The 21,517-nt window shown below is 46.2% G+C and overlaps 1 protein-coding gene across 2 annotated transcripts; it reads left to right on the forward strand.

Moving 5' to 3' along the window:
• Positions 1–121: 121 nt before the first annotated feature.
• On the forward strand, positions 122–20,808 carry trit1 (tRNA isopentenyltransferase 1). 2 transcript variants are annotated; one of them, XM_011609041.2, is made up of 11 exons: positions 122–310; positions 7,430–7,570; positions 9,210–9,308; positions 9,391–9,545; positions 10,139–10,281; positions 10,428–10,539; positions 13,166–13,278; positions 13,371–13,448; positions 19,131–19,240; positions 19,583–19,700; positions 19,814–20,808. In XM_011609041.2, the coding sequence occupies exons 1-11, from the start codon at positions 152–154 to the stop codon at positions 20,020–20,022; spliced, it is 1,437 nt and encodes a 478-aa protein (XP_011607343.2). In that variant the 5' UTR covers positions 122–151; the 3' UTR covers positions 20,023–20,808. The 2 variants fall into 2 exon arrangements, with proteins under 2 accessions (XP_011607343.2, XP_011607342.2); XM_011609040.2 differs by having other exon boundaries at positions 123–310; positions 9,388–9,545.
• The last annotated feature ends 709 nt before the right edge of the window (positions 20,809–21,517 follow it).

Below are 21,517 nucleotides of genomic sequence, written 5' to 3' on the forward strand. Positions count from 1 at the left end.
AGTGTCAGAAGATGAGGAACCCTCCACATGGTCCCCTATTGCGTCTCCCAAGTAACGGTTGCCTGTTGCCCGGTGACAGACTCCGCCCATCGACCTCTGCGCTCACTGCGCATGCGCAACGCCGTCGGTAGGACGTAGCGAAAGCGTCATCATGGCGGCGTCCGCTGGCAGCGTGAAGTGTGTCTTGCGGAGGGCGATGGTGCCGTCGGTGCTGGTCATTCTGGGAGCCACCGGTACCGGCAAGTCCAAACTGGCCATCGAGATCGGGAAACGGTTTCAGGGGGAAATTATCAGCGCCGATTCCATGCAGGTAAGACGGCTGTTAACGCGAGGGAACGTGCCTGGACATGGGAGCCATCACACAGGAGTAGAGATTAAATAAATCTTGGCTGTTTAAAGCGAAGTTTAGTGAGTTTAGATTGTGAGAAGACCCTTCTGTCATCCCGTGCATCAAAGCTGCATTAATGTGTCAACCAAGCGTTAGCTAGTCCTTAATGCGCAAGCTCCCTTTTGGAATTAAATATTATGTAAATATAAAACCTGCACATTAACCATGAACACATAATTTCTTGCATGTCTTCTCCAGTGTTTTAAACTCATTCTCACCTTTGGAGAGCAGAAATGTGCTTATAACACAATCTACACCGTCAATAAGACCCTGCAGCTGCAGTGAACAAGATAAACATGCACTTTTAGCCCACGTTTAGCTTTATTTCTGCTTAATTGTTCCTTAGATGAAATCTATTTCAAGTAACTTAACCAATTCTTTAGTATTTTGGCCATTTCTGTGTGGAAAAATTATCCATTTGCTCCATTATTTTATCCTCAACAGCAAACATGGTGTTTTTGGAATATTTTTCTGGGTAATGCAACCATTTCTTAAGATTTACAGGGAAATAAAACCAAATAATTAATCTAGTTTTCATTAAAAACTGAGTGACGTGTTGAAGCAAGCAACAGTAATTTACATGGGCCATGCAAACATGAGAGTTGACATTTGAACTCAAGAGTGGGTCACATGGCCACCATTATATACGCTATATATCATTAGAATATAGCGTCACTGTCAGCAGTTGTGTATAATGTGATATTGTTGTCCAACTAATCTTATGCACAGACTTCTGTATTGGCAGGCAGAAGATAGATCAGGTCCTTGTTGTGATCAAGTTCCGTTTACCTGTTCTGGTGCGGGAATTCTGAAACAGTTGTGTTTAAAATGATTAAAACAGCAGTTCCCCCTCAGGGAATTACTTAAAAAGTAGTTCACCTTGGCAGGTTTGCTCATTTGCTGATGACATTTTTATGATTTGCCACAGCAGATAATGTCACTGGGATTTTGTGAGTGGTCTTGGAATCTATCCCAGCACACATGCACACACACACACACACACACTATCCAGTCACACTCTCTTAGCTACAGGCAATTTAGAGACTCCTGTCAACTATAATGTGCTTTTTTGGACTGTGGGAGGAAACTGGCAGCTATAAGCAGACTGTGCTAACTGCTGCACCACTGTGGTGCCCATATCATGAAGTATTTATGTAGAATCTTTGCACCGCCTGTATTGATTGGACCGTTCATGCGACACGGCAATAATAAACTCTGTCATATTATAATAGACATTATAGTGGAGATTAGTCATAGTTTCAGCAGCAGTTAAATTTAGTCTAAAAGTTGACCAGCATCCTTTTATTGTGTCTATTTTGAGTTGTTTTCCGATATATAGAGATAGAGTCTTCGGTCTATCTTTAGCGCTATCTGACAGCAGAGGAGGTGGTTGAAATTCTATGGTGTCTTTTAAAAAAAAAGAAAACTCTCAGCTTTGTGTGTCTCTCTTTATTATGTCAGATTCTCAGATCCACGCACACACACTCAGCATTATCTGAAGCGTCCCTGTATCCAGCGGTGATCCCTCTGACGGCACAATTAAAGTATCTTCTCGCATTGTGTCCAGCTTCTCATCGGCTTTTTCCCTCCTCCCTCAGCCACCACTCTCCTCTCTGCCTTCCCACCTCCTTGTCCTTGATAGCGTGGGTCCCTGCGGGGGAGCGCCTCATCCAGTAATCACCTGGTACTGGGTAAACTGGGTTACGCTAATAACATCGCAGCCCAGAATATCTCGGCGACCGGCAGCACCGGTGGAGAGAAAAGTGTGGCCTAGTTTGATCACAGCAGCCCCAGCCTATCTCCACCATCTCCGGCCTTGTTGCTACGCTCCCATTGGTGTGTGTGACAGTGAAGAGAGAGGGCGACATGCAAACTTGGAGCAGGGCGAGGGAGAGGGACCGCTTATGTGAGAATGAGGCTGTGTATGGGCTGGAGCCGGCCTGTGTTGTCTTTGGGATAGGAAACAGTCTGGTCTTGTTTGGGAGAAAGCAGCATTGTGCTGAGCTGGTGCATACTCAGCGCCGCGCTACGCCGGCCCGGCAGCTAATAGTGAATGGGCACGCTGTGGCCACTGGGAAGTGTTCATTGTCCCGGGGAGAATTGGTTCCCACACTCCCTAACACTCCTATTGTGTTACACTTGCCCCCCCTCCTCCTGCTCACAGCCCATGCCCCCAACCCACAGTTCATTGGACATGCAGGGGGATATTATTCACTCATTAAATGAACATGCTATCTATGGCACACACACAAGCTGTCAGTGAATGAGGCATTACCACATAGTTTCAAACCGCGGTTCCCAACGTGGGGGTCCAGCGGGCATCCCTCCACGGAAACCTGTCTCACTCCCTGGAGCTGGAATTATGGGAAAGTATGTGAGTGTGATATCAAGCTTGAAGTGGTTACAGCAAAATGTGGCTGCTGAGGTCTCTAAGATCCAGTAGACGTGCTAGCGTCAGATAAGCGCAGCCTGTTATTTACTAGTATTTCAGATGGTGACTGCTGGTTAAGTTGAACCAAAGTTTGGAGCCAGTTGTGTAATATGAGCTAGGATCGAACTCAGCGTAAACTAGCATTAGCAGGTTGCTAAGTTCATGAACATTTTGCTCATCTTTAAGATTTATAATCTGCAGAAATTTGAAGATAACTAAATATGATAAACTTGGACCGGAAATTCATTTAGAAGAAAAATATTATTTACATGGGTCCCCCTCCATTGATTAATGTTATTCTGCCATGTTTATACTGGAGCCTATGAAGGACAAAAACTGCATAATTCAGCCATAATCCCTTGCGGTTTTGTATATTTCTTTTACAGTCCTTTAGAATTCTATTTAATTCTTACATTTTGTATGCTCAGCAGGACCTCGTGCATGCTCGATATTACAACCCATTAAAATATACTTATGTTCACCTTCACATTATTCAGACCAAATCAGTGTTTTCTAAGCTTCATTTGAATGTGTGGAAACTGTTTTATTGTCTCCTTTTTTCTCCTTTTTGCATAATCTGCAGAAAGATGTGCGATTTTAGTTGAAAGCAGCCGGAAGCAAGAAACCTCTGCCAACTTAACATCCAGTCAGAGGTGATTTAGTCTTCTCCTCCATCAAATTCCTGATTGCAGTAACATGATGTGTTAAAGTGGGCATAATTTATGTGGAATAATTGAATGAATAGCTGCATTTATTCATTTATCCATTCATTTGATGTGAAAGGTGGAGGAGGAAGATTTATGGTGCCATTTGTTTAAATGATGCAGAACAGTTTTCACCGCAGGGGTGAGTGAGGGGTATCATGCTGAAGGGCCACCAAAGGTCATGAGGGGCAATTTAACAGGTCATGCACACGCATGCACCATTACCTCAGTATGTGGGACTGTAGGGAGCACTGGTGGTCGGTGACCCCGTGCTTTATGCCAGTGTGAAAGAAAGAGTTGCTGTTTTCTTTCAATTAGACAATGACAAGTTTAAAAAAATGCAACAAAGGGAAATGATTTGTTGGGCTGGTGTTTTGTTTTTAAGTCTAATGTGAGAAACTGGCCAAAAAGCGCGCGAGTGTGACCCTTTTAGAGTGGTGTTATGGAGTAACAGTTAAAACAGGCAAGTGGAATAAGATGTAAATTCTCCAGTACAAGTGCTCTGGAGTTGCAGACTCGCACAGTTCCTACCACGTGTGTGTGTGGGGGGGGCTTTCTCTTCATTCTCGTTTAGTAAGCGGCATTTTTTTTATGTGGCTGCACAGACGTAAACTCACACCAGCTGCTTATTTACGCATGAAACACATCCCACGACGGGAAATTGTGTAGCTATGTGTTACATCCTTCTGATTCGCTTGTAGTCATCCCTCCTCCTCTTTCTGCCTCTGTGCATCTCTCCCTCCCTCCCTCTCTCTCTCCATCCATCCCTCCTCCTCCTCCCACCGCCGCTGTCTGGTGCAGCTACGACCTGTCTGGGCTTTGACGTATCTGTTTGTATTGTTACCGAGGCGATGCCGCCGCCCACGTCCGACTTGCGATGCATCTTTTGAAGTGCTCTAATCCTGTGTAGGACTCAACCCAAAAGGAAAAGAGTCGATTAACTCTTGTTTTTGATGTGTGCAAATCACGGTCTGCGGGTGTGGTGATGTGGTCACTGGATGGAGCAGGGAGGGGCTTTGATGGCAGGATGGAGGAAGAGCAGGAGGAAGGGAGAAGACAGCGCCATCCATGATTTATTGGTCTGGCTTACTGAGCTATTCCCCACAGAGAGGAGAGCAAGATGGAGAGATAAATTGTCAAGGGATGGCATCTTGAGGGGGAAGGGGTAAAAAGAAATTAGTTTGATTGCACTTTTCTTTTCAGGTAAGTCATCGATACAACTTAAAGTAAGTGACTTTTGAATATGCTGGCTAGTCCAAGCCATGTCATATAGTCCAGGAAGTGCAACAGTTCAGCAGATTATGCTCCCATTTGGAATACCGACCCATCAAGTGGAGCCCTTTTAATCAATCATCCATACTTGCAAACACAAACACTGACCCGAGTTCACGCTGCCAGCTCGGCTTTATCCCGCTCTCGCCTCTTTTAAATCAATCACCATTTGTTTTATTTGTCTTTTTTTTTGCTCTCTTGCCCTTTTCTGCATCTCTCGCCCTCTTTCTTCCATTCGGCCTTTATTTTATGTGGCAGAGGAACAGCTGTCTCGTGCAGGGCACGAGGTTAGCCAGGCAGGCTGGCTGCAGGCGCTGCAGAGCCCGAACACTGAGTTCATTGTCTCACTCGCTCACACACGCACGCACCCACGCACAAACGCGGTCACGTCCATTCATGCCCATCTAAAAGCGAGACAGGAAGGAGTAGGCAGCTGAACTCATTTTGTTTTTATTGATGTGTCCCCTGTGAATTCTGACCTTCCATATCAGAGAAGCTTAATGTAACTGTGACCTCGTCTTTTCTGGATCCCAGCACGGGTGGTTATCGGCACAAATCACCTGGGTGCGGTTTTGCATGCGTCATTTGTCATTCTATCACCCAATTGTTGGAAATATATGCACATCACAGCATCAAAAAACAAATGATTGATCATATAATTACCGGTCAACCTGGAGAAGTCAGACAATGCTCAGATATCTCTCTGCACAGGTGTTTTACTTTAACGTTTGGTCCGTACTATATGGGTGCGATTAGCATCGAGTAGTTTGGAAGATAGAGAGTGACAAGGCAGGTAATCTCCAGCTGCAGAGGATGGGCAGAGTCCTGAGGAACAAAACAGGAGGATTCTGCTTGAAACGGGTCCCTGATCGCTTAATCAATGGATGGCCAAAACACGTTGATGGTTATTTTGTAATGAGTCACTTTGAACGTTGCTGTAATTTGTCGCTCATTTCCGTCGCCTGGGCTCCAAAGTGTTTAATTTTGCTCTCATTCTTCCTCTCCTGCTCAAAGCCCCCCCCCCCCATATCTTCCACTCGAGCGGCTATTTCTAGTCATCTTCTGCTGCCTGTCTTTTACTCTCGGGTCTCCTTGTTCCTTGTTAAAAGGCAAAAATTAAAATAAAATGCAGCCTGTGTTTTGTAGTTACATAATGGCCGTGGTCGCTTTTGCTAGCAGGAAAGAGTGGATGAATCGAGAGGCTTCTGAGGATGAGGAGGAGGAAGTTTGAGTCGAGAGCTGTTGGAAAGAACTAAAATCATTTTGCCAAAATGACTGGAACATGGGCTGGAGTTTGCTTGGTAACTCCTACAGGAGAAATAAAACAAAATAGAGTGAACAATAAAGCGATCTTTAAACAGTAACCATCTATTATCTGCTCCGTAGAGAGTATTGGGATCATCTGATCTTCCTCACTGGCTCCCTGGTTAAGTATGAAGGGTTAGTGGTGAATGTGTGCAGGCGTGTTAGCAGGCTTAATGTTCACTGCGACAAGTGCTCCGCTCATCCCTTTTCTCTTCATTCTCCCCTTCAACCCTCTTCACTTGCTCTTCATCTGTTCGTCCTTCCATCCGCTGCATCCTCCATCCCTCCCTCAGCTCGCAGTAGTGTCGTGCAGAGAAGCCATGAATAATTCATCACACTGGGTTGTTCTCCCCACTTTTGGCTTGCCATGGCGCTGAGGAACATTTGGCAGTGCACACGCGGCTCCACCAAAGGATGCAATCGATAATCTGCGCGGCTTTTATCGATTGCTCGGCACATGTATGTTTGTAGAACAGACTGTAATTCTGTTGAAGTGAAATATAAGATCCAGGCTGCTGGAAGGTGGTCACAAAGTTACAAATGGTCATTAACGCGCCTTATGGCTTTACTTAAACATTACGCTCCTTTTAGACGTCCTGTTTAGTGCCTGATTGTAGCAGCTGCGGCGTCATTTGACTCTGATCTTTAGTGCTGAAAATGAAATTGCGACGGCAAAGGAAGGCCTGAGCTGAGCGATCGCTGACACAGTCGTACTTTGAATGGATGATTGTAGACTACACACAGATGCTGTGCAGCAGACAGGGTGGCAGTATTCCTGCGAAAACGGGGTAAAGCTGCTGTGTGCACCATTATAAACTGTGTAGTGTTCAGCTTCACAGGCCGCTCTTGTTCAGGTTAATGTTTTCACCATCTGAATGCAAAACTGTTAGATTTTATCTGTCCAGCATGTGTAAGCCATATTAATTGAGTTGGGAAAACCTAAGAGTGTAAATGTGGATGGGATTCAATGCCGCCTTTATTAAGACGTCCTCCAAAACCGTCCGCTCTTGACACAGCATGTGTCCGAAAATGAAAATAGTGACAAACTATCGAGGGACACCCAAGTGTCAAATTCCACAAGAGATTCTCACATCTGTGCAGCGTATAATTGACGTTGAAGAATGTGTGTGAAGTTCACACATACACACACACACACACACACACACATATCAGGCTGAATAAAATTAAAGGTGAGAAATTTGTAGTGAAATTAGTTGGACCCTGAGAGAGGAGGTCAAGCTCCAGATGCAGCTAAAGGGCACTGAAGCTGGTAAATATTGTTATCGACGTATCTTTCTCTCATTTTTCCTTTTCTGTACTCCACCCCAGGTGTACCGAGGCCTCGACATCATCACCAATAAAGTGACGGATGAGGAGCGTGCACAGTGCCCACATCATATGATGAGTTTTGTGGACCCGTTGGTTACGAGCTACACGGTGGTTGACTTCAGAGACAAAGCCTTGTCTCTAATATCCTTTCACCTGTTTGCACAGACGCCTCCTTTTGGGAAGCCACTAAATAATTTAGTCTGGCTATTATTAAAGGGCAGAGAGGTGTGTGTGAGCAGCAGTTTTGCTCTTGTTTTGTCTGTCTGGCGATGTTTCCTAGAGAAGGAGAAGAGAGAACAAACACTAGAGATGATATATATAGAGTCTGTAATGCACCGCGCGCTGCACACTCTGGGCAGTCACACCCTCCTGCAGACAGCGGCCGTCGCACAGATGTGGAGAGAGGAGGCGATAACTAGAGATGGTATTAATAGATCAGGAAGGCGCGCATCCAGACTCTCACCAGCACGGCCAGGGACATGCGGTAGTTCCAAGAATAGGTTCGGTGCAGCGGTGCCATTGGGAAGAGAGAGGAAGGGAAGACAGGAATGCAGATCAGTGGGATCCAAGCAGGCTGGAGGGTTTCGGCAGTGGCGACAGACGGGAGAAAAGTGTCTGTGGTCGCTGGAGAGGAGCGAAGAGCTTGAAAACACCCACCCTGGACTTAATGATGCGTCATCAACTATAAATTCCCCGCTTGCCACGCTGTTCACACCCCCCCTCCAAATCCAATAATTGCTTTAAATCTTTCTGTTTTCCTTCTCATCATTGCCCACTGATTGCCAGCAGTCACCCTCACTCTCCCATCTTTTTTCTGCAAACATGGATGGAGTGATCGGGGGGGCGAGTGTCGATGGCTGGTGGGCTTTTATCCAGTTTTAGTGGTCATTTGATTATGGCTGAGTGTAGGGGATGGAGAAGGAGGATAGAAGGAAGGAAAGGAGCAGGGTGAGACACACAGGACACAGGAGTGTGTGTGTGTGCGTGTGTGTGTGAGGTGTGGCTCCGTCTGCACGACCAGCCATCATTTCAATAACATTTATGTGTTGTTTTTGGACGTGAACCAAATTGAATTTGAGCTGAAGTTGACTTTGTGATTAAATGTTAATATTGGCCCTTTTCCTGCGATTAATGATTCTTTCAATTGTTAATCATTTGTTCTGCAAACAATAAGAACAAAGCCAAGTGTCTCATTGTGGGACAATCCCAGATAAAATGTGTGAAACGCACTTGGTGTTCCGAAATTTTCTGTTTTTCTTAGTTTACATTTAAAACAAGCACTTTTACTTGTGAAAAAGCCTCGAGGGTCCAGACGGACTTAAATCAGGTGTTGCACAACAACTCAGGCTACGACCTTGTGTCTGGTGAGAGTTAAAGCGCTTAGTTGCTAATTTAATGAACAGCAACATCTGAAAACACAGACTGCGGAGACGACATTCAAACAGAGGACGAGGTCATCGGAGAAATAAAAACTGTGCATTACATCCTCAAAGTCTTCTCCGTTTCTAGTTGCACCTCTTTAATTGCTCTCTCAGTTGCTTTATAGCAAAGAATTTTAACAATCTTCTCATAAATTGCTTAATAATTGGCTTATTAACTCCTGTGTTTATGTTAAATAAGAGCTGACAGTCTCGTTAGCCACGCCCCCTGTCTGCCTGTTCCTGTAGTTGAGCCAATAGTCGGCTCAGCTTTTCAAAGTTGTCATGCAAAAACAATCAAACGCAGCCACAGATGAACTCACGCTGGAAAACTTTGATTATTTTCCTTAAAACATTCTGACATAGATGACATGCAGAGCAGAAACAAGCTGCCAATCATTGTCGGAGGAACGAACTATTACATCGAGTCGCTGCTGTGGAAAGTCCTGCTGGACACGGGGGTGAGCTCACGCGTGTGGCACTCGACGGAAATGGGATTTGACTGTTGTGGTCAACCCGGTGTTGGAATGCGTCCCGCAGCAGGAGGCCGCTGACTCGGCGGATGGTGCAGAGGGAGCTCCCGACAGGAAATCGGAGCTGGAGAAACTCGACGGAGCCCAGCTGCACAAGAGACTGGCCGAGGTGGACCCCGAAATGGCCGCCATGTTGCACCCCAACGACAGACGCAAGATGGCCAGGTAGCGCAGCACAGTGGACCGCCAACACTGCCAGAACCATCAGACTGTTTAAATGACATCACCACAAACCTCTTTAATAGGAAACGACTAACCATACGCTCTTAAAAATACATCCAGTATAACATGACATCACTTTTTGTGCGAGCGCGGGTCTGAATGGCTCCAACGCCTGACGGTCACAGTGTTGTTCTCCAACCTGGTCCGTGCGTCTACACACGCACGCGTGTTTGATGAGTAACAGTCAGCCTACTTCAGCAGGTTAGGTTACCCTATTTAATTTCCACATCCAAGAAGTCAGTTTAACCTTTTGGGAGAGTGATTTCGCATCATCGTTGTGATTAATACGTCTGGATTTCTCCTCTCCTTATCTATGGGATTCTTTTTTACTCCCATCGCGTCTCCTGAATTTATCATCGCTGCTCTTAGCTGCATGTGCACCTAATAAGGGCCGATGGATTTCCATTCACACTTGATTTAGTGGATGCCTGATTCGCCTGATCTTGGTTCACCTTTCGCAGCACGTGTGGACGTTAGCACGTGACGAGACAGTTGGAGTTGGATATTTGAAGGTACATCTGCCTGTATGTTTATAGGAGTCTTCAAATCCAGCAAGAGACGGGCATCCCGCACAGTCGCTGGCTGGAGGAGCAGAGGGGGCAGGAGGGGGGTGACGGGCTGGGAGGGCCTCTGAGGTTCCCAGACCCCTGCATCTTCTGGCTGCACGCTGATATGGACGGTAAGATGAATCTTCTTCGCTGGAATTATCAAGGCCGCGTCTTTAACCGTCCCCAGAGTGATTTCCTCCTTCTTTTGCTAATTGTCAGTGTTTCTCTTGCCCTTTAATTGCACAGCAACAAGCACTGCTTCCCTTTCCATCCACAGTTCTAGAAAAACGATTGGACGCCCGTGTGGATGAGATGCTGTCTGCTGGACTCCTCGACGAGCTCAGAGACTTCCACGCCCGCTTCAATCAGCAGAAAGTCCAGAAGGACGGGTAGCTAAACACAAGCAGAAGGAATTGTTCATCTTACCATGCAGGAAATAGATTTTTAATGCAACATAATAGATTTTATGATTTGCTTTTATTACATCATCAGCGTCATGGTTGATAAAAGGATGAAAATTGATGCTGCAGAATGAGACATTTCCCTGTGCTTTCTCCTCCTTCTGCCACTTCCTGCTGCTATATTACCTCAATAAAACAAGATTGCCCAGAGTTCCTTCAGCTAATGGCAGCAGCAGCAAATGTAGCATGCAGCTGCTAGCCTGAAGCCATTCTTCCGTCCGACTCCATATCCTCGGATTTGCTTTATTTTCAGACTCGTAGTCTCTTAGACCCGGTAGATAGAGACTGAAGTGACACTTGTACGGTTATATCGGGTTCTCACTTGTGTCGCAGCCTCGGGGGTGTTATCAAGGTTTTTATTAAAAACTATCAAGAGCTTTATAAGGAGTTTGATGTTTAAAATCAGCGCAACGGCACTTTAATGGCCCACGGGAAATGTAACGTCCCCTCCCTTCACATGCCGGCTGCACGTCTTGCGTTACATTAACCCTTTTCTCTGCCAAATCGAGTCGATTCCAGCTTCACACGACAGAGAAAGGTGGTGTGGAAGTGCAGCCAACAAAGAAAGGATGTCGTACTTTTCGCTTTTTCCCATTTGATCGTTTGAGTGTCGGTGCAACAAAGTCAGCAACACGTTCTCATCCTGCTATCTAAATTAACGATCCAGACTGGAGGAGTGAGGACCCAGACTTGACTCGTCTCTTCCGTGGAAACGGGGCAACAGGAGTGACGTGAACTCGGTCAAGCAGCTATCCCCATGGTTGGTTTCTCCCCCCAGAGCCGACGGGTCGCTCTGCTCTGTCCCCTGAGGCCCAGAGGCCGGTTGACATGCCGCCCACTCTGTCCAGCAGCAATCATTAATAATTGCAGAAATTAGCTCCCCTCCAGGGGATGCTGCCACCAACGGGGGAGTCAGAAAACCTATCTCTCATCAGATAACGTGAATTACTCCCCAGCAACTGTTAAACTCCTGGTGCACCGATTCACTTTGTCTCCCTGTACCTGCTGATGATGGAAAATGGAAGCGGTTTGCATGGAAAGAAGTCATGTAAATGTTTAATCTCTCTCCTATTGACAGACGTGTGTTCGGTGGCCCCCGTTCCCTCGTGAAAAACTGCGTGATACGCTGATACCGTATGCAAATGCGGTGCTGTAGTGTGTTAATGGGAGCGACTGTGCCGTAAACTCGCTCCTATTTGACTAAAATCTTGATCGGTATTTGCGTCGGTTCTCAGAGTGTGTGACTGCGGCTGTGTCTGTGTCTGTGCGACGGGGCGTGGCTGCAGGAAGCTGATGCATCGCTGCTGCACTGGAGGCCACTGCTGCCCTTCTTTCCTTCCCTCCTTTCTTTCATCACCCCATCCTACCTCATCAGCCAGCAGCTTCCTCCTCTCTCCCTCCCTCCGTTTCTGCCACCGTTGCCCTCTCAGCAATCTGATCACCCAAGCACTTTAGCCCCCCCCTCCCCGTCTGTCGTTCTCTTTTGCCCTCATGTCTCTATCCCTGGCCCTGGTTGGCTGCTGGAGCCAGACATCAAGGTCAAATCTCTCCATCCTTCTTACCCTTCCTCCCTCTGCCTTTCCTTTTCTCTCCATTGACTCTACATTTCCGGCGCCCTGCCGCTGCTCTCAGATTTCTGTCTGCGCGTCTAGCCCAAATTATTTTTTCCCCTCATTTCCTGTTCTTGTTTGGGTCAAGTGTGTGTCGGGGATGTAAATGACCATTATTGTTTTCTGCTATATTGTTCTGGAGATTTTTTTTCATTGTGTAAACTCCAGTTGGGAGGTTCTGCAAAGAGCAGCCACCAATCAAGCCCCAAAGATTCGTTTATCAGTTCACTTTAATGGTCAGATCGACGTCAGTTTCTGCTTTTTCTTCCCAATCATTGTTTTGTGAGGTCTTTGTGGCCTTTGACCAACAATTTCTGTCCATTTCTTCTGAGCTAACATCAGCTAAATCCCCTCAGGTCATTAATAATATATCATATGGCTGTCAATAAGATTACTGGAATGAACGGCGCCTTTAGCTGTCGTTCGTAAATCTGAACGGCTTCGGACGTTCTTCTGCATCAGCGCCTTAGTTTGAACCATGAATCAGAACCTTTCTTATCCAGAACAGGGATGTGCACGTGTCCTGCACCATCCCAAATGGAATAAAAACAGACTTTATGTTTAGCCTCATCTTTTTCCACGTGGCTCATTGGTATTGCAGGTAGCTGATGCGACTCTGTTACAGTCGCAGCCCTGGTTGAGAATAAAATGTAGAATTTCACGGGAAAAACCCTGTTGGGTCAAATCAGGGTGCGACCGTGTCTATTGTGACCTGATGTCGCTCCAGAATGGCGGTCTTGGCAACCATGGGTTCCTTTTTTCATGCCATTGTCGCTCTGTACCCTGAAGGTTCTCCCATCTGTTCGGACTTTTTTTTACAGACGGGTAGAGAGGACTGAGAAGGTGAAATGAGTCACTGGGCGTCTGGAAATGCTGGAAACTGAAACTTTATATTTCTTTTTCTGCTGGTGGATAATGTTCCTCTCCTTTCTTCGCCTCTCCAGCCAGAACTATCAGCATGGGATTTTCCAGTCGATAGGTTTTAAGGAGTTTCATGATTACTTGACTGTCCCTGAATGCACCACCGAGCAGGAGAAAGACTCGCTGCGAGACAAAGGTCGGGTGGTAAAACTTCCCCAAGCTGATTGGAATCTTATTGAAATGCCCCCCCTTCATCTGCTTTAATGTCCTTCTTTTAACTCTGTGCAGGTATAGAAGCTTTGAAGATCGCTACGAAGCGTTACGCCCGCAAACAGAATAAATGGGTCCGGAATCGCTTTCTAAAGCGTGAGTACGCTTCGCCCACCTCGTGTGTTTGTTTATATAGACTCTCTTTAATAAGATGAGATTTATGTAGCCTATTGATGCACAATAAGCCTCTCAACCTTGGTTTGGTGTGTGTGCATTTGTGTTTTCATTAGTCTGTGTACACAGCAGATTAGGTGTGATATCATGTTCATAACAATAATTATAGGCTGTTTTCTTTCTAACAAATAGGAACATCAGCATTTATGTTTCAGAATAGGTTTTTTCCCTTATAATCACAGTTTAGTGATTGTTTTCTCTTCAATTTTGGATTTTCCATGATTAAAACCTATGATTCCATTCATTTTAGCCCCAAATTGGCCAATTATTTTCCACCCACATAAAAATTAGGATGATGCAATATCTACTATACATAAATTTGCCCTTTTTATCCTGTAAACTTTATTTAAATTTCAAATATGATAGTCTTATATCTGACAGTTGCTTTATTTTCAGAAGTGTTATTGTTTTTCGAGTAGTTGAGCTGTTAATCTACTATTGTTATAATCTCCAGATACAGATATTATTTCCTTTGATTGTGGATTAATTGTTTAATCCAAAGCAACACCACAAAAAATAGAAATGTTACGAATGGCTGCAGCAAATTGTCTTTTCTTTTTTATTGACTAAAGTTGCTTCTTTCTTGGCTGTTACAAATTGGAACAAAAAGCGCCGAGGTCGCTGAAATCAGCATATGTTTGTGATGCCCGACTCTATTGATTAAAAAACATCCGCCTATTCATTTTTTTTCTGACGGGCTAATCAATTAATGGACTTACAATTTCGGCTTCGCTTCCATGGGGCCAAAATTGCCATTTTGATGCTGAATCATCTCATTTGGTTTGTCGCTGAATGAATCCTCAGGATCTGATCTACTCATTCCATTGATTAGTTGTGTTTCAAGAGCTGCTGCGATGGTCTAAAACCACAGAAACACTTTTGTTCGCTGCAGAATGGACGAATCAAACCACTACAGTTGAAATCAGGTGCTGAAATCTCACTTGGAGCGCATTAATACAGGCTGAGTTCTCTGTCCCCAAATGAATCCTGGCCTTTATGACCCCCCACCCCCCTACACACACACACAACATGCACTTTAGTTACCCAGCTACTTAATCCTGTTAGGCCCAAATGGCTTAGGCCTTCCCAGCACCTAAACCTTACTGCTGCTCATTCTGACCGCTTATGTCTCTGCTGCACCCACCATATGGTTGTGGTGTCTTTGTCCCTGCGCACTCACATGCGCGGTAATCTGTCTGAAGTTGTGGGCGTTGAGGTGCCCCACGTAAATTGAACCATTCAAGAAGTACCTGCAGATGGGCCGATATTCATTCTCGTTAGTATTTTTACAGCTTTTCTTGCTTGTAAAGTTCACAGATGCCGCGCAGTTAAAGGGCTCCTTTAAACGTTCTTGTCGCCACTCTTGTGATGGCTGTGGCAGGAGGTGTTGTGTTTCATGCGCTCTGTCCATCTGTCCCATTCCTGTGAACATGATATCTCAGAAGCCATTAAGGGAAATTCTTTGCATCTTGCACCAGTGTTCACTCGGTCTCACAGTGATTACAGTTTGATATTCTTGACCTCGGTTCACTGCGACGGCTTTTTGACACATGTATTTGTGCCATAATTGTGACAGAAATGCCAGTAAATGCCTTATGGGATGGTTGAAATGAGAGGGGCTTGTTTCATTTTTGACCCCATTATTTAATTCATGAGCAGAAGGCGAGATTGTGATCGCGTAGAGGAGGATCCACTTGTCTGTTAGCAGAGTTCTAACCACAACCCCCCCCCCCCCCCCACTAACGATGCCGTCCTCTTCGGAATTTGCAACCTTTGATTGTTTTTGGCAGCTATGATCTTTGTCGGATCACAGTTTGCAGCCTCTTGCTGAGATTGCATCATTCTTAAATATTTTTTCAGTTGAGCTGACGATCGCAGTATCGCATGACCACCGACTGCAAGTGTCGCCACTCTGCCCCTCCCACCTTTCTGTCTGCACCGTTTTGGCGCCCCGCGACCACTGACCTCTTTTTTTTTGGGGGGGGGGGGGGGCGGTCTGAGCCCCACACGCGCAATCTCACACATCTCAGCTGAAGAGGCTAATCTCTCGAAGCATTACAGAGCTGCCGGGAATTCGCCCCGACCACACAAATGCGGGCAAACAGGGCCAGTGGGGCTACGCAGACCTACCCATGCATACTGAATGGGGAGGGGGCATGACATGGAGGCTGTGTCAGACAGTAAGCAAAATAAAAATGACATCCTGAATGTTGACTGCAAATATCAGTAAATGATAAGATCATATGGTTTGATGGCACAAAGTTCACAGTTTAGGGGGCTGGTGGCCCCCATGCAGGAAAACGACTTTACAGCTGGAAAGAGCACTCGATGCACTTGGGATTAAGGCAGCAGGTCAGTCAGCTCAAATTAAATCAAGCTTAATTTGCTGGACTTTAAGCGGGTCTGTACGTGGGTGTCTGCTTATGGAGTGTGTGCTTGTGTGGTTGTAGGGGAATGTTTAATTAGTGCACTTAATTACCTGTAAAGTTAGTGGTAATTTGAGGTTATATTAGTCTTAATACGTGGCACTTTTTTACGCCGACACATGTGCAACTCTGAGTTTCTTTTATTCTCCACAGACTCCACACTCTGGCTGTGAGGTTTAGGCTTTTCAACAGGATGGGGTCGGTTCGGTTTGATGGCGAGTGAAGGTAATTGGATGCGGCTGCGACGACAGGTGTTACCCAAGTTTACAGCCGAGCCTTCAGCCAAGTGCGGCGCTTTTATGTGCGCAGGCACACAAACGTAACTTCACCCTGTGAAGTCCGTCCAGGGTTAACGTTGCGGTTACAACGCACAGCCCTCGGCTTACATAGGCGAGAGGGGGTGGGGAGGCGTGAGAGGTCTGGACTCACTGAAGACAAAATGTAGTAGGAGGCGCCGCACACACACCTGAGAGCAGCTGCAGCGTTACAACAAAGACAAAGATCTTGTTTTGACCAGAGATGGAAGGAGAAAGACACACATTTCACTCTGATCAGTCATATTGGTGTAGTTGCAGAGTCCGGCCACCAGGGGAACTCCCCTGAGAACCTAAGGCCCATTTTTCTGGTTTGTGATGGAGAGAGAAAGTGGAAGGGGAATGTCAAAAAAAAAGGAGGGCCATTAAGTGAGTAGAAGCAACCGTTTGTGTTCTGGCCATATGAGCACAGCTGGTGTCGGGTGACGCCATGAAGCCACAGTTGTTGTTTTTTTTTATGGCAGAGCACACAAAGGCACACGTCCTCACTCGGCAAACATGCGGGTAGCGTAGTAAATGACTCCTCTGCACAACAGGTGGACTACTGTTTCAACACTTACACACACGGGCAAGCAGCTGCCGGGCGACAGGGGATGCTCTTTCTTGTTGGCAAAGCTCCCCAGAGTGTTTGAAAGGCGATGCTCGCAGTGTGCAGTGTTGGCTGTGTGTGTGGGTGTGTGCGTGTGGGTGTGGGTGTGGGTGTGTGCGTGTGGGTGTGTGTGTGTGGGTGTGGGTGTGGGTGTGTGTGGACCACCGTGCTCTTTGTCTCTTTGGTGTTTCTTATCAACCCTCCTTCACCACAGCAGAGAGTCAAATTTCCCCAGGTCCTCAACTGGAATCCCAAAGGAGTCTGTTTTCGTCAGGCATCTGGCAACCCACCACACAGCAGCCTGCCTCCCTTTCATTTACCATCTCTTCTTGGTGGGAGGTTGGAACTTGCAGAAGGGAGCTGATGGAGATCAAAGAACAATTAAGAGAGCGAAGAGAGGCATCGGGGGTGGCGGGACGCAGAGAGTGTTTGATAGACCACAGGCATAAAGCGACGGCTCCGGGTCTGGTATAGGTATGCCAGGTGACGCCCGCCGCCAGCACCTGCCGGCTATTGTGCGACAAACACAAAAGACCGGCCAACACACAAACACACACACACACACACACTCGCTGCACAGCAACTGCTGTTGTGAAACCTGAAGCTTTGATTAACAGTCACAGTTGTTTCTGTAAAGCCACACTGACCCTCTGTCTCACTATGCAAACACACTTGGCCGACGGGGCGCGATCAGTGGCGGGCAGTGATAAAACCAAACAATGCAGGTGCCTGTCGTCCGTTGCCGGACGGGTTTAGTTGCGTTTGCTTTTACCCTCTTTGTCAGCCGTTCAGTCAGGTGATTAAACAAGAAGCATCCCAGCCTGAAAGTTTACAGCTCGGTGCACACACGCACGCTCTGACAGTCGGCATGGGTTCTTCTGCAGATGACCGGTTATATGGTTGCGACTCTGTTTCCCTCTGTAATAATGATGATGTCGTCCCAGACTTCTCCCAGAAGAGTCACTGAAGTCAATCCATAGGATGTCTGCTGCCCTCAACCCCACAGTTCTGTCTGTGTGGGGAGAGGATTAGCCATAATTGAGTTGGCTAACTGTGCCTTCCAGGTTAATGGGATTCATTTACCCTGTGGGTGTGTGTCTGTGTGTGTGAGAGTGTGTTACAAATTGATATTTAAATAAGGAAATTCTTCCAATGGTATCTCTTTGTTCCTAATCTTTACATCAATTTATCGCTAAACGGCAAACACCAAAGTGCTAAGTGAATAAGAGAAACCTTTTTTAATGAAATTTACATAAATAATCATTTCTGTTAAGGAAATCTAAGTATCTCCTACGTATCTAATAATGCAAATGAAGTGTCTAGTAATGCACTTACGTATGAGGGTAGTTTAATATCCAGATATATTATCCACATGTGTACTCTCCACTATAACAGTATTAATAACCATTATTTAATCTATTGACCATCATCCTTGCAAACATAATAGATATTCATTCACAAGGGACATTGAATCACCATTTTACATCATTATTAGATGTATAAATTAATTTATAAGCAGTAAATGCTCAAAGTTCTAGATATTTCTGTTTTGTTGTGCAAGTTCTTTTCACGTTTACTCAGTTATGTCATTTAAAATACCTGTATAAACCTGAATAATGTCCCGGCAAATGAGCCAACAAAAACGTGCTGCTTTCCTGTGAAGTTTATTTTTACTACATCGATGGTTGGTCCATTATCATTTACATCATACATCCATTTGACTTCGCATGAACGCCCCACACATCAGAGCAAGGAAAGACAGTCCTGGGCTTTAGCACAAGCGGGTCCACACGGACGGACAGATGAGCCGTGCTGGGTTGATGTTGTTTAGTGCTGAGGCCCGGCCCCCAGACTGCTGACTGATGCAAAACAGAAACACGGGGGTGGAGCGGATGGAGGGAGGGTAAAGAGAGGGAGCGAGTCGAAGCCGAAGCGAGAGTGACGGTGAGAGACGGGAGAGAAGGGTGGGGGGGGGTGGAAGGAGACATTATTGAGCCGGTGTGAGTCAGCAGGTTGACGGAGCTTCAGGGTGTGGTTCTGGCACATCGCTGCTGCCGCGTGGCTCCCCTGAAGTCTTCTTTATCTCCAGGCTCATTTGATGGATGTTCCCGACATTTAAGGGTCAAAGCGAATTCAGAGATATTAAATAGAGTAAAAATTTGCCAATAGAGACATTTAGGACTGATTTTTAAATGAAATGGAATATTGTAATGTCGGGATTAATGGTAATTAAACTGATCCCTTTGTGTGCGTGGTTGTGTGTTTTGTTGTATAGGACCTGGAGAAAACGTGCCGTCCGTGTACGGACTGGATGTAACAGACGTGTCGAGGTGGGCGGAGACGGTGCTGAATCCTGCACTGCAGATTTTGGACCGTCTTAGCAAGGTGAGGCTTCCCTGACCTCCTTTGTTGTTCTGCCATAAAAAAAGTGTAAAATGTCTGTGTAAATTCTCAGTCATCCAGGTCATTGTATCCAAAGTAAACTACCTTGGATAAGTGTAAAATCTAAATACTGGCGAGCCAACTGTTTATTTTTTGTAATAAAATGCTATAAAAGGACCGCTCGAGCTCGGTGACATTGACTTTTCAATTAAGAAAAATGTCGGTGCTAAATTTTGATACATGGCGGTTTAATCTGTGAGCGAGCCAATCGGCATGCAGCGTGTCTGGGATCGCTCTTGTGATGGAGCTACTTTGGTCACGTTCGTTTCCTGCGGCATCGATCAGGGCGAGGAGCCGGCGATCGCGCCAATCAGAGTGCAGGGGGCAGAGCAGAGAAACAAACGGAGCCGTCATACCTGTGACCTGTGTGACAAATTGATCATCGGAGACCTCGAGTGGACAGGTGGGGGTATCGACCGAGTGTACGGACATAAAAACCTCTGATTACTTGGATTCAGTGGGGAGAAATCATCCAAAAAAGCCTCAAGTGTCCACAATTTTCACTATTTTCCACAGCTCACCTCAAGTCTAAGAAGCATCGCTATCATGTGAAGAAAAGAAAGAGGTCTGACCCAGCCGGTGACCAGTCCCAGGTTAGTTCTGCCCCCCCCGTCTGTGCAGGCCTCTCAGAGGACGCCTCTGCCACCGTTGCCTGCAGTGAAACCTCTCAGGAATCTTCCCAAGACGACAGAACAATACACAAAGGAGTCCCCGTGACGTTTTAAGAGCAGTGTAGCCTCTGGACTACATATTTCTCCTTCACCCTGCAGGACTCTCATTTGGCTTCATATTTGATGGCGTCTCTTTCTCGCACTTTATTTGGCAACTGGCCACCAGTTGTGTTTGTCAAGTGCCTTTTCCTGCTTCCCAGTTTGCTAATGACCAACAATTAGCTGTGCACACGGCTCAGCTGTCAAACCTGCCGGCCCAGCTGCGGGGGTGTTGGTGTGTGTTCCTTAAGCAGCTTTCTAAAAACAATGCTTGGAGCCACTCTTAAACTAAGGTGCTCCCGTCCTTTCGCAGTAATATGACTTAATACCTGGAACCGATCCAAAAGGCTCTTTCATTGCCCCCCCCCCCCCCCCCCCGCCACCACCATTCACCTGCCACTTTATCCGATCACCATGTGACGTAGGGCGCCGTTTCCACATTCTCCACCAACCTTGCATCAGCAAGAAGACACATTTTTTAAGCAGTAGCTCCCGGACCCCATCCCCAAGACTAAAAATATTTCCAGCCATATAATAGCTGGAAATGTGTGTATAAGCGCCCCACATTCTCTCTCTCTCTCTCCAAACTGGGTCAGGCCTGGAGCTCACTGGGGGATTAAAGTGTGCGGCGCGAGTCGCACTGGAAGTAAAGGTCACCATGCAACTGGTGTCTGATACTGACAGCCTTTTCTTGTGTTTGGAAATGTTCTTTGTCTTTTCTTTTATCTCTGCAGATTTTTGTCCCCCCCCCACTTGCTCCGTCACTTCCGTTTAAAAATAAAATTGATCTCTGAATAAGAATATCGTCAGTCATATGATGCACTTCTTTCCCCGCTTAGGCAACTCTATGTGTGGTATGTTCTTATCTGGAGCACCTCAGTGTGTTTAGGCTGGCACCTCCAGGCACTGACCTCACTGCAATCATTCCACTTTTTAAGAAAGGAACCTTGTGCAATTCACTAACCTTGTGAACTACACACACACATGCATGCGGGTGCACTTACAATTGGAGAACTGGGACAGCATCCATGGTCACAAGGCTAATTAGTGATTTGTGCATGGAGATCTAGTGGATCATCATGAGTTCGAGCTTGCTGTCGTGTGCGTGTGCTCGCGCACGCTGGACAATGGAAGTCAGTAACTGACCGACGGTGAGACACAAAGCGTCAACACAACACGAAGGCTTTGAAATGGGAGACCAGCATCTGGAGCCACACACAGAACTGCTTCTCTAGATACAAGTGCTTGGCTTGCTTCAGAGTGTGTGTGTGTGTGTGTGTGAGAGAGAGAGAGAGAGAGAGAGAGAGAGAGAGAGGTAAATAAAACACACTCAGGGGTGATTGAATGTGTTTAAGTGTTTGCAGGTCCCCTCTTGATGGTCCTCTGTGAGGAAGTCTCAGTTGATAGTCCCCTGTTTGTAATATAGACGAGAGCGTGTGTGTGAGCCTCTTTCAACTCTCTCCTTCTGTACACACAGCACACTCTGTCCCTCATGTGAGGCCCTCTATAG

Source organism: Takifugu rubripes, chromosome 12 (assembly GCF_901000725.2).
Source record: "Takifugu rubripes chromosome 12, fTakRub1.2, whole genome shotgun sequence".
NCBI classification, from domain to species: Eukaryota; Metazoa; Chordata; class Actinopteri; order Tetraodontiformes; family Tetraodontidae; genus Takifugu; species Takifugu rubripes.

What these genes read in the sequence shown, in the direction of transcription:
- trit1 (XM_011609040.2), top strand. Translation starts at nt 152, where the DNA reads ATGGCGGCGTCCGCTGGCAGCGTGAAGTGTGTCTTGCGGAGGGCGATG. An exon ending in GAGACAAAGCCTTGTCTCTA is followed by an intron (nt 7,571 to 9,209) that starts ATATCCTTTCAC and finishes AAACATTCTGAC; the next exon opens with ATAGATGACATGCAGAGCAG. An exon ending in AGACTCGCTGCGAGACAAAG is followed by an intron (nt 13,279 to 13,370) that starts GTCGGGTGGTAA and finishes AACTCTGTGCAG; the next exon opens with GTATAGAAGCTTTGAAGATC.